Below are 12,496 nucleotides of genomic sequence, written 5' to 3'. Positions count from 1 at the left end.
CTTATCACAGCCTTAAAATGAAAATGCTCATCCTTCAGGCTAAGTGATACATATACCCATATACACACATACGATTATAAATATGCTAATAACATTTTACATTAACATAGAGGATGAAAGTGCTTTATAGAAGATACTGGAGTTCATTTATCCTCAGGATATCCACGAAATGGTAGCAGTAAGGGATAGTTTGCCAGCTTTTTCAAATGACAGAAAGCTGCATGGTTTAAGCAGTCCATTTTCTCACAATTGTCTTGCGAACTTTTTGCAGGGCCTTATGGTACACAGGAATGCTAACTGTGAGTCTGCACTGACTTCTTCTACTCTCCCTCATAAAAAGATTGTGGCTCTCTGTTGCAATGATCTAGTGTTTTATTCTTACACTTTTCTCTTCCACCCTGGATCCTTCTAGCCACCTCCAGCTCATGGTCATTGGAACCACTGGAGATGTTGGCGTGGCTGCTTGCACACAGACTCAGAAGTTTCCCAAGATCTACCTTCCTGCTTTCTCCATTCCTCTGAATGACTGAATTTTCTTCAGATTTGCATCTCAGCTTACTTGTATGGTGTTGCTCCCCATACAACTCCAACCTACTACGTACTTAACTTGACTTTTTAAAGACAGAGTCTCTTAAGAAATGCCCCCATGTCCTGCCCCAACTTGCAGACCACTTGGGCCTTTGGAATGTCACTGATCAAGGCTCAGCCTTGTGCTCTGTCCAGGGAAGGAGATGGGACAATTAGAAAGCACCAAGTCAGTGACAACAAAACCTGGCTCCTTTAGGAAGGCTGTAGTTCCCCTACATTCCCCTCTGCCCCCCATCAGGATGTCAGGGTCTCCAAAATGTTCCCAGGAAAACCTCAGAGAGCCCCTTCACTCCTGCTGGAGTGATGCTATAAAGAGGAAGTTACCATGAGGGCTGTGTAGGTATAGGGATAGTGGTAGGCCAGGTAGCAGACATCCTCATTGTGTGGGAAGGTGACAGCAAAGGTGAGGGTATAGTAGCACTTCCCAGATGCTCCGCCTGCAACAGCCGTACTCTGGCGATAATGATTTCTAAAGAGAGAGGAGGAGAAGAGAAGAGAATAAGGGAGAGGTGGGAGGGGGGTGCAGGGTCATTTAGGGTCCTAGATGCTATAAATCATGTGCGTTATATACTGTCCTGGCACAATGGCCTTCACTTGAAACATTTCTGTGGGTGAAACTGAGAAAAGGGAAATGTACAAGTAAACTTACTGCCAGTTCATGAGTCAGTTCAGCAACATGTAGCCTGGCCCATCTGCCTCCCAATTGTGCCATATATGCTACCGACCTTTTCTTGCTGTCTGAAAATGAGGGCTATATAGTCACTGAGCTAGAACATCAAGGAAAATGTGAACAGTTCTGTTTTTCTTGGGTTTCAATTGCAGACATAAACTTTATCACCCAAATTTGGGTTCCCCCAATCCCTATGTCTCCCCAGACCACATAGGATTCAACTCCTTCCTTTCCGCTCCACCTGCCAAGTAGATTTATTAGCAATCACATGATATATGGAGTTCCAATTCAACATTTAACATATGTCATCTTATGTTATTATTGCAGCAACCCATCGTGTGGATGATGAAACAAAAGCTTAGAAAAGTTAATTTGCCAAAGGGCTCAAAGCTAAATGGTAGATACAAGACTGAGACCCAGATCTCTCTGGCTGCAAAGGCTTTGTTCTTTCCACTGTACAATGCTTTCTTCCCAAAGGAATATATTTGTCACCTCAAATGTGGTTCAGCTTCGTAAGGCTTGAGAGTGCACATTTTCCTTTGTCAAAGATGAAGAACCAATTTTGATACTTCAGAGAACAGTATCAAAGAAAATTGCACCCAGAAGTCCATTCCGAGCAATATTTTCCCCACACGCTGCCAACTGATGCTGAGACAGCTGCACAGGCTTTCCTGAGAAATGTTATCATCAAGGCTGCATTATAATGCAAAATACACCCGGACACCAAGATGTAATTCCACCTTTGAACATTTACAACGTTGGCTTACTAGTCCATTGTGCTTTTGGTTTTATTGGGGGAAAGGGAAGGGGAAGGGAAGAAATAGTAGGTAATTAATCTTGTGTGTTCTTGAAAAATATAACAAACATGGGTTATTCTTTTCTACCTTTTTGCTACCTTCATGCCACTCCCTACCTAAGCAAAAAGTAAGCATGGAAGAAAGAGATAGAAAATCTGTTATTTTATTTCTCATGGTTTTGTGGCTTTTCAATATTTATACACCTCGGAATGGGACTAAGGGAAGCTGGTAGCCCACTGACTATGGCCTGATACCTTTATCTTCCCTCAGCTTCTGCCAACATGGCAATCTGGAGCCTTGGTCATGCTAGGGAAAGGAGGGTACCCTGTAACAACATAAGCCCCAAGTGGCTGTCACACCCAGGTTTTTGGCATTGTATTAATAGAATCCATTTCCTTTGTGCCTACAGAAATAGAAATTTTAAAACAGTGTCTTCCCACATGGTGTGATATGGATCGCAATGGCTAATTAGGTCTACTTTGCCAGATTGCCCCAAAGTTCTGAAGCTTCTCCAAAAGCTATGACTCTGGTTATTAGAAAGTATGTAAAGAAGCAGATGGTAGCTCGGAAAGCATGCAAGTTACATATGCTCTACCTCTTATTTGCTTTCTGATTTCCCTTGTAAAGCCTCCTTGCAAACATACACTCAGTTTACACCTTGCTGAACAACGAATGCTAGTCAATTACTCCTCTTTACAGGAAACAGCAGTTGAAATAAAATGAGCCAGGGATAACCAATCAAAGCGTGGAAGAGTGCTTCACTTGTAAGCATATATGTGTGAGTGCACACACAGATGTGCATATATTCATGAATGTAAAGGCAGATGGAAACACGCACCTTGTGCCTCACTGTCCCCAGTTCTTCACCTACAAATGGTGGAGACAGAGCCTGTATCTTGACTCAAAAATAATAGGTGTCCCTAAGGGCCAGTAGGGTTGGTCTTATTTGGCATGGGCCTTGCTTCTTTTTAGGTTCCCCACTGCACTATTAGTACACTAAAGTCACATCACAAGCACATTTAGCCTATGCAAACTCAACCTCACCACATTCAACCACAGGAGAGAGCAAGAAAGAGAGAGAAAAAATAAAATCCATGTATTTATCTCTATGTTCTTTCCCTCATTCAGACAAAACCTGGACTCCAAGGAAAAAACAGCTACAGTGAAATGGAAAGAGAAATAAAATGGGCTAATCCTTAGCTCTTGAGCTTCCATGGGCCCAAGATTTAAGGGAAGTGTAAGGAATTCAAATGGTAGTTCTGACTATGTCAAATCTGCCTTCTCACACCACCAACATACACACACATACACACAAATACACACACACACATGCATACACACTCTCTCTCTCTCTCTCTCTCTCTCTCTCTCCTAACATGCTACCCCCCATAGCTTGGTGATATTAGATTCTCCCGAGCAAGACTAAAGGCTCCCCACCAACAAGTCAGCCTTCTCCAGGATGGTTGCACACTGCTGGAATTCCAAAAAAAAAAAAAAAAAAAAAAATCTTATTATTAACACCTTATTTAGAATGACTTTCAGCTAAAAGAAATTCAGTTACAACCCTTGTCTGGGGTCTAAACTCTGGCTGAACCTAAAGCAAATGTCAGGCATCCCCACTGGACTCTCCTGGCAGCCACCTTGTAGCAGGAGTTGTCCAGGAGATGACTCTACTTCCAGCACACCTTCCTCTGCAGAGGCCTTTAAACTTTCCCAGGATCTTCAAAGCCAAATGTTTGATAAATCTCTAAAGTGAAACACCTGGCTTGCTACAGTTCAGTTCATCCATGATAAACTGAGATCCCATCAACAAGTTCTTTTAGTTTCCCAGTTACGATGTGGACATATCAAGCGATGTTTGCAAGAAGCAATGTTCATCCTTCCTATGTTAAATTGTTCCCATGTTCTTGCTTTGTATGGAAAGCCCTTTCCATCTTCCTTATTTAGCTAAGTCTTCTTCACTCCTCAAGATTTAACTCAAGTGTTTCCTCTTTCAGGAAGCCTGCCCTGGTAGCCCCCTTATCACTCCTATTCTCATGGCCAATACTTTATGGCAAGGACCATGCTTATTCATCTGTTTATCTTTATGCTTCCCACCTTGCCTGGACATAGCAGCTGTTCACGTAAAGTTTGTATAATACGTGGACCCAAGACTCCAGGAGTAATAATTAGGTTGTTCAATGTATTATCTCCAATCCTAATGACATCCTTTCAAGGTGAGTATTATTACACACATTCTACACGTGGGAATTAAGGCTCACAGAGGTTAAGTGTCTAGAGCAATTCCACACAACAAGTATAGTAAACAGGATTCAACCCCAGTTGTAGGCTTAGCTCAGAAACTAAAATTTTTTTATTATATCATCTGCTTCTTAGGAATGGGTTAAAAAGGACAAGATGTCTTATGTCCAAGGTAGCAAGTAAGAATCTGAAGTTTTGATCTTCATAAATCAGAGCTGCTTATGAACTTACAGTCTAAAATAATAGAAAAAAAATGTAAAATAATCAAGATGAGAGCTAATAAAATGATCCATATACTATGACTTTTATATCATTGGTATTTGATGTCACTAAGATGTTTTTACTAATTATTAAAAATAATTGCTAGCATTCATTGAACACCTACTATGCACTAGACACTGTTCTAACCTTTACACGTGTTTTATCTCATGTCATTTTATCTTCAGAACACTTCTATTAGATAGATACCATTATTATCCCATTTTAAGATGAAGAATCTGAAGGAAGTTGGTATAATTTGCCCAATGTCACACCATTAATGAGTGGTGGAAGTTTGAGTCAAAGAACTTCCTCTCCTCAATCTGTTCATCTAGATGGAGAAGCAGCCTGGTGAAAATCAGGAGTGATCTTGAAGATTAGCTGGATCCTATTGGTCATCTGGGGTCAAAGATGACCTGGGCTGGGTACATCCAGCAACTTCACAGCTAAAAGGCTTTTTGTTTGCTTTTCCATTCCCTGAACCATTTATCTTTGGAAGGATCTGCACTTTTATAATGATAAAGACTTCAATGAAGCAAGGAGCAAGTACACAAAGGCATAGTTATGAACTCAGGTTATTTCCATTTGTACTTAAAAATATGCTGGAAAGTCATTGTTTCTTTTCAGCAGGGTGCATAAAATAAGCAAATGCCATGATGGAGAATGGATTAGATAATCTTATAATGACAATGGCTCTGTTTAACAAGGGTGCATCATTTCACTTAACAGGACCTAATAAGGCAGAGCAGTGAAGTTGCCAGGCTTCCCTGTGTCTGCAGCATTTCTAATATTCTATATAACACAAAATCTCTCTCTTGAGATCCCGCGGAAGGATGCATGATGGCAGAGCTCTTGTATGACATTCATCTTCATGAGTGAGCTGTTCCATCTCCTCTCACGAGCGGAGATAAATGTCAGAAGAGATCAGCCATGGTGTATTACATGGCCACTCTAAGCGCACAGCTTCCCTCCCTCTGCCCTTCAGCACCAAAATTACTTTAAACCAGAGCTGGGAGAGAATTCAAAAAGGTGTGTGGTTGTGCACATCAGAGGAAGAAGCAGACCACAGGGAACTAAATAAAAAAAGAAACTAAAAGGGCCCTTGCTTACTTTTACGAGAGGCAGGGAAAAATGAATCTGCCCATTTCTGTTCCTCCCTCTCGAGGGGCATTTTTTATTTTCCAGCCTAGTGGTCATCAAGGTGGGGAAGAGCAGGAGGTGGAATAGAAGGGGTGGGAGGTGCTCCAGGGGAGGGGCAGGGTGATCAACTGACCACAGGCAGAAAATATTAGAATTTCTCCTTAAAACGATTATTATCTAGATAGTAAGAAAGAAATTAAGTTGTCTACTATTTAATATGGGGATTGGCATGGCTGTCTTGATGTCAACCTAATGTGATGCGTAATTATAAAACAAACTAGATGATGGTGCAGCAATCTTATCCACTCATCACTGTTGTATTCCAGGGCTGGAGTATGAAAAACACATTATATTCTGCATCTACGGTTTTTATATGTTAGTTAAGCATCGATTGTTGCATGGGAGAGGTCTCCAAAGGGAGAAGTGGGAACAGCTAGCTCCCCTCCTTTTTCTTTTGCTTTTAGCTGCTGGCAAGGTATTTAAGTTTACAGAAGCTTACTTTCATTCACAGATTGTATTACCTAAATTAAACTAAACCTCACAAACTAGACAATTACTTTTTAAAGAAAAATCTTCTTAGAAGCCATCTATTGATGATAAAATTAAATTGCAATCAAAATGACCATAAAATGGCAGAATGGACATAGCCTACCCCTACCCTTAATATTAGGTCTTTCTCGGTAATTCTCATTTTTGTTAAAATAATCTAATCAGATCTAGAAAGTTAATCAAAATTTCTCAAAATTACCAAAAAGACTATTTATAACTACATCTAATGATAAACTCCACAGCAAAATTCTAGTGTGCCCTAAGCTATAAATAGCATAAAGATGTAACAATTAGGTAGATATAAACTATTATTTATTTCATCTTTTTTTCCTAATTTAAAACTCTTCATTTTTTACATGCTTTCTTAGGTGCATAATATATTAGTATAGTAATGCATATACACTTTTTTAAATGTATAAACTAATCTGGTAAGGACACATACAAATATATCTTATTGATTAGTGGCGCATTGTCAAAATAGTTTGGAGACTTTCTATTTGATGACGATTGGCCCTACAGAGTAGTCAGCCCATGTCCTTAACTGCTCATCATTGCTGTCAACTTCAACTTCTGAAAGAAAATGCAAATGCAAATCCCATTTCTTCTGAGTCTCCTTTTTCCTTTCACCCTTCTATAAACATACTCAGGTACCACGGCTCACAGTTGTCCCCACAGTGAGCACCCTGGCATCCTCTTAAAACATGGCACCAAATCTGGGACTTTAACAGCATAATACAAATAGAGCAGAGTATCTAAAGATATATTGGAGACAAGGAAATAGGGAAGTAAAGTTCTCCCAAATTAATATACCAGAGATAATAAAGGCAGGAGAGAAGCAAAGAACTCTTCTAAAGCAAATCAACTCAAAGATCAGGATAGGTAAATAGGGAGAGAGATATTGCATAATCTAAGGCATCATTTTACAATTGAGAGAGGCGTTCTAATTTGTGGGTGAATAGAGATTACACATATCTACCCTGTTGTTACATCACAGTATTGGGAATATGTTAACACAACGTGGTGAATAATTATAAAACAAACTACATTACAATGTAGCAATCTTATCCATTCATCTCTGTTGTATTCATGGCTGGAATATGAAAAATGAATTACATTATACATTCATGGTTTTTTTCTTATCCCTCTGTTGCTCTTTAATCACATAGTAATTGTCTTGCTAATAGCTCTAAAAGCTATCAGCATTGGTTCTCCTTAGGTCAAGGCTGTGCTTTTGAAAGTGTGGCTTCTTCCTTCTTGTGGGAAATACGTGGTCCCCTTAGCCTTCTTACTCCCCAATTCCAAGAGGAGCATCCTCCAACCGGAATTTATATATCCCATTAGGAAATAATGCAAAATGTTATGTTTGTCCAATCTGTTACTAACTTTCAGGTCCAAGCCAGCTCTAAGCTGGGTCTTTCAGATTTACTGAGAATAACTATTTTCAGAGAAAACTAAAAGTCATTCTTGACACACCAAGGTCCAAAAGTAGGTTTTCATTTTTTTTCCCTGCAGTTACAGACTATCACCTTGAGGTGATTTTTAATCTAAATCTCTCTGAACCGTAAGAAAGGCCCTAAGAGTCTTAAGATAGGTGAGCCAGACAGTAGTTGCCATTTAGGTGAATGGAAAACCAACAAACTCATAATATTGTGCAATTTTTCTAAAGGATATAAAAAAATCCTCTTTAGATTCATATCCTAATAGATCAGGGATTGAATACCTCCAACTCTTTTATTACAGGCTAGTCAGCCTGGCTCTGTGTCTTATAGACTGTCATTATCTCCATGGTGATTTTTGCCTTTGTATCTGATACAGCAACAAGATTCTTGACCTTTCCCATCTATCAATACTCCTATCTTCAAAGTCTCAAAAGCCAAGAGGCATAAGGGTATATACTCTGTTTCTTTTCCATAGTGACAACTATCCCAAACTCTAGAATGTCTGATCATACTTTTTTAGAGGCCACTAGTAATTTCAGAAAGAGATGAAACTTACTTTATTTAAGAAAGTAAGTACTAGTCTCTCAGTTTTTATAAGAAACTAGCACTGAACTAATAATTAATTATATATATTCTACCTCTCATAGCAATCCCTATCCTTATTTTCTTATAAATTTGAATTTTATTTTTCATCTGAAGAAAATGTACATATGAGCAATCTAGATGGCTGGAATGCATTTCTTTCATCAAAATATATGGACAATTTAAAGTTCATTATAACTTTGCAGGATAAACTGATGAAACTGGCAACTGATCAAGGATTGAAGATGAATTTTGAAACTCCTCCCTCTTTTACTTTTTTCCACAAAATTACCTTGCTATGGGGAGGAGTTACTTATGTGTAATTGTCACATATTCACCCTCCTGTACTTTGGAAAACTAAACCACGGGGTGGATAGAAACAGGATAGAACATCTCAGACATTTCACTCTCTGGGTTCAGCAGAAACAAGTAAAGAACTAAGGCTTGACACACTAATCACAGGTAGAATCTCTATGACTTCTAATATCTGACAACAAGATCTAAAAGTTTTAATGTGTTTAAATGAAGATAAACTCTTTCAGCCAATCAAAAGGTATTTCTCGAGGTCTACTGTGGGTGCCAGTGAATATGCTTATATCTCTGAAGGGCAGGACACTGGCCATTAGGACAGAGTGACAAAAAGTTTAGCAGACAAGCACAGATTGCTGATGTTTATAAGATCAATATGGAAAAGTGGGAAATTGAGAGAAAATTACAGGACAGAGAAAAGGAAGCTAACAGCGCTCTAACTTACTTGTAATAACATATTTCATGGCCTGTCCGTATCCAGGTGGGTTTGCCAAGAAGAGCCTCCTTCACAGAATACAGGGTGGGCTGCATCCCTACACAAAATCAGAAAGGAATTAATCCATGAGGGAAAGAGAGTTGTTCTGGGCCAAATAATGACCCCCACATACACATAGGTCTTAATCCCTGGAAACTGTGACTGTTAACAATATATCGCCAAAGAGATTTGCAGATATGATTAAGTTAAGGATCTTGAGATGGGGTGATTATCCTGGTGAGCCCTAAATGCAATCATAAATATCCTTGTGAAAGGGAGATAGAGGGAGGTTTGACTATAGAAGAGATGCAACGTGGCCAGGCATGGTGGCTCATGCCTGTAATACCAGCACTTTGGGAGGCTGAGGCCAGCAGATCACAAGGTCAGGAGATCAAGACCATCCTGGCGAACATGGTGAAACCCCATCTCTACTAAAAACACAACCCGGCTACCAAAAAATTAGCCGGGCATGGTGGCACATGCCTGTAGTCCCAGCTACTTGGGAGGCTGAGGCAGGAGAATCGCTTGAACCCGGGAGGCGGAGGTTGCAGTGAGCGGAGATCACACCACTGCAGTCCAGCCTAGGTGACAGAGCGAGACTCTGTCTCACCAAAAAAAAAAAAAAAAAAAAAAAAAAAGAGATGCAACGTGACTGAAGCAGAGAGAGATTTCAAGATGCAACACTACTAGCTTTGAGGATGCAAGAAGGGGCCATCAGCCAAGGAATGCAGGGAATGTTACTCTAGAAGCTGGGAAAGGAAAGGAAATGGAGTTTCCCCTGGAATCTCCAGAGGAAACATGGTTCTCCCAACACCTTGGCTTCAGCCCAGAGAAACTGATGTTGGACTTCTGAACCCCAGAACTGTAAGAGAACAGATTTGTCTTGTTTTAAGCCACCAAATTTGTGACAATTTATTACAATAGCCATACAAAGTGAATATAAATGTCAAGGTTCATATTTTCTCTTCTCATACCCACAGGAATCTGTTTAGTCACTACAAAATAGAGACAGTACCCTGCACTTGGACCTAGACACCTGGGAATACTTCTTCCTCATTCAAAGCCACCCAGTAAGTTAGTATATGATGCAGCAGTTGTATGCAGAATTTCCATTCCTCGAAACATTTGAAATAAATACAGCCTGCTCGTCAGCCTTTCTCTCTTGAATATCTCCTCCAAAACGGCCACGGGTATTCAGGAGAATTTAAACTTCTTCAAGAGCTTTCTAAGAATGTAAATCAGTGTTGTCCAATTGGATTTTGTTGTTCCTCTATCTTGCAGGAAAAAAAGCAGGTCAAAGCATTTGCTCCTATGGGACTTAGGAGATGGAGAGAAGGAATAAATGAGAATGCTCACCAACCTCAAAAAATTCAAGGTAGAGCGAGGGAATCCAGAAGCAGTGGATGTCAATGTGTGGCAGAGTGAGGGTGCCCAGCCTCCCCTCTAAAGTAGCAGTGTGCCACTGAGGGCCATTGCCTGCCTTGCTGCACCTGGCAACCCAAAACTCTGCCCAACTTCAAACCCTTTGAATCCAAACAGTCAAGAAATGTCATTCCTGGCATGTTCCAGAAAGCCCCTGCTCCCCAGGCGTTCATACCATAATTAAACTGGCTGTTGGGCTTCTCACAGTTGATGATGTTGAAGTGGTAAGGGATGGCCGCCTGCATACCGCTCACTTTGAAATAGAACCACTGCTGGTGCTGGGTGCTATTCACATCTGCGTTGACCAGCAAGTCATACTCGAACCTGCAGATCAGAAGCAAGACTGGAGGGTTATCTGGAAAGTCTTTCAGGTAAACTTCAGACACTAAGAATCTACACATTTCAGTTTCTGGGTTACAGATCTAAGACCCAGGATCTCAGCCAGCTGGTAAGTTATACTTATCATCCTGATACCACAATATTGGGTACAGATTTTGGAAATTCATGGAGGTGAGGGGGCTTCCTAGTATTACAAGAGTCAATTACACAATAGCGCATATTTTTAAATTTTTTAAAACTATTATGGATACACAATAGTTGTATTTATTTATGGGGTACATGTGATATTTTGATACAATAATACAATGTGTAATGATCAAATCAGGGTAATTGAAATGTCTATCACCTAAGCATTTAACACTTTTTGGGTTAAGAACATTCCAATTCTAGTCTTTTTACTATTTTGAAATATTAGCATACCTTTTTATTAAACTATAATGCAGTTTTTATCTAGCTAGAAAAAATGCAAGTGTGCTATATACCAGAGAAAATTCAATCACATCTGGTTTGGATATGCCATTGCTATTTGAGATCAACGTTACTTTTGAGCCTTAATTTCCACATATGGAAAATGGAAGTGTCTAAACTTGCGGTGCTGTTTATAAAAATCAAATAACCTAGTAAATATACATCCCCCAGCAAAACAACAAACATGAATTAGGCTAGCAATGCAGGCGTTGTTTCATTTTCATTGTGATATAACTCCCATGCTATAAAATACACACATCTTAAATATACAGCTCCATGAGTTTATCTACATCTGAAACCACTTGTGTGACTACTACCCAGATATAGGACATTTCCAGCACCCCAGGAGGCCCTCAAGGATCCTCTCCCCATCACTATATCTCCAAAGGTTATTATTTTTCTGATCTCTAGCAACAGAACTAGCAATGCAGTTTTGACTTAAACATTATCAGGATATTTTATTTTAAAAAATATTGCTCCATCCTCTTGGTATTCTCTTTGCATTGCTCTTATGAAAAGGAAAATGTTTTTGCCCCGATCCATTCATACTCTCCCACACTGGACCCCTGGTAAATGGCATTGTCTGAGATTTATGAAATGCTGAGCTTGGTATAAGACAGATGAGAGCAGAGTAGAGCTATCTGATGGCGTCTAGTCCTCACCCTATCGCTGTGGGCACCACACTCTAACCACTGGGCTCACCACACAACACATGACGCATAACCCCATGGAGTGGCACTCACAAGAACAATTCTGGAAAGGCTATGCCCTTCAAATTGTCTGCTATTTCCACAGTGCTCTCTCCAAAAAGTAATCATAAAAAATTCCTTACCCATAAGTAGGTTTGTTTACTGCTATTTGACTCTATTACCCTGACCATAACTGATGAATTTAGGATTTTACACTCTGGTCCAAGGGAAATGTATAGAGAAAAAGACCTGAGCCGGGCCAGCAGCTTAGCCACATCCTGATCTGATAGCTGTTCCACCAGGAGACTCATAATCAGGTCTCCTCTCCTGGATCCTTTGAACATGATATCTGGAGGGAAGAAATAGTAAAAGCAGGAGCCACAGGAAGAAGTGGAAACTAAGCCAACAACACAAAGAGGGCTGAGAAAGAGTCTTGACATGACTGTCTTTCCCGTCTTCAGCCTGATTAAACTGGTCTCTGTTTTATATGTTGGGCTTCCTTGAAATATTTTATGTACAAAAAAAAAAAA

The 12,496-nt window shown here is 39.9% G+C and overlaps 1 protein-coding gene and 1 long non-coding RNA gene across 2 annotated transcripts in view; one reads left to right on the top strand and one right to left on the bottom strand.

The window, feature by feature from the left end:
• Positions 1–2,061, top strand: part of LOC107968412 (uncharacterized) — a 38,540-nt gene extending 36,479 nt beyond the window's left edge. The window contains exon 7 of the long non-coding RNA XR_010151489.1: positions 1,586–2,061. This is a non-coding gene — a long non-coding RNA (uncharacterized LOC107968412). The remainder of the gene's footprint in view (positions 1–1,585) is intronic.
• The window catches only part of AGBL1 (AGBL carboxypeptidase 1), an 837,843-nt gene that overhangs the window by 637,031 nt on the left and 188,316 nt on the right, over positions 1–12,496 (bottom strand). Inside the window, exons 14-16 of the mRNA XM_009429779.4 lie at positions 10,646–10,794; positions 9,019–9,106; positions 913–1,057 (exon numbers count right to left, since the gene is read on the bottom strand). Coding sequence (XP_009428054.3) covers positions 913–1,057; positions 9,019–9,106; positions 10,646–10,794 — 382 coding nt within the window. The remainder of the gene's footprint in view (positions 1–912; positions 1,058–9,018; positions 9,107–10,645; positions 10,795–12,496) is intronic.

Source organism: Pan troglodytes, chromosome 16 (genome assembly GCF_028858775.2).
Source record: "Pan troglodytes isolate AG18354 chromosome 16, NHGRI_mPanTro3-v2.0_pri, whole genome shotgun sequence".
NCBI lineage: Eukaryota > Metazoa > Chordata > Mammalia > Primates > Hominidae > Pan > Pan troglodytes.
This window is presented reverse-complemented; position numbering and strand designations above follow the sequence as displayed.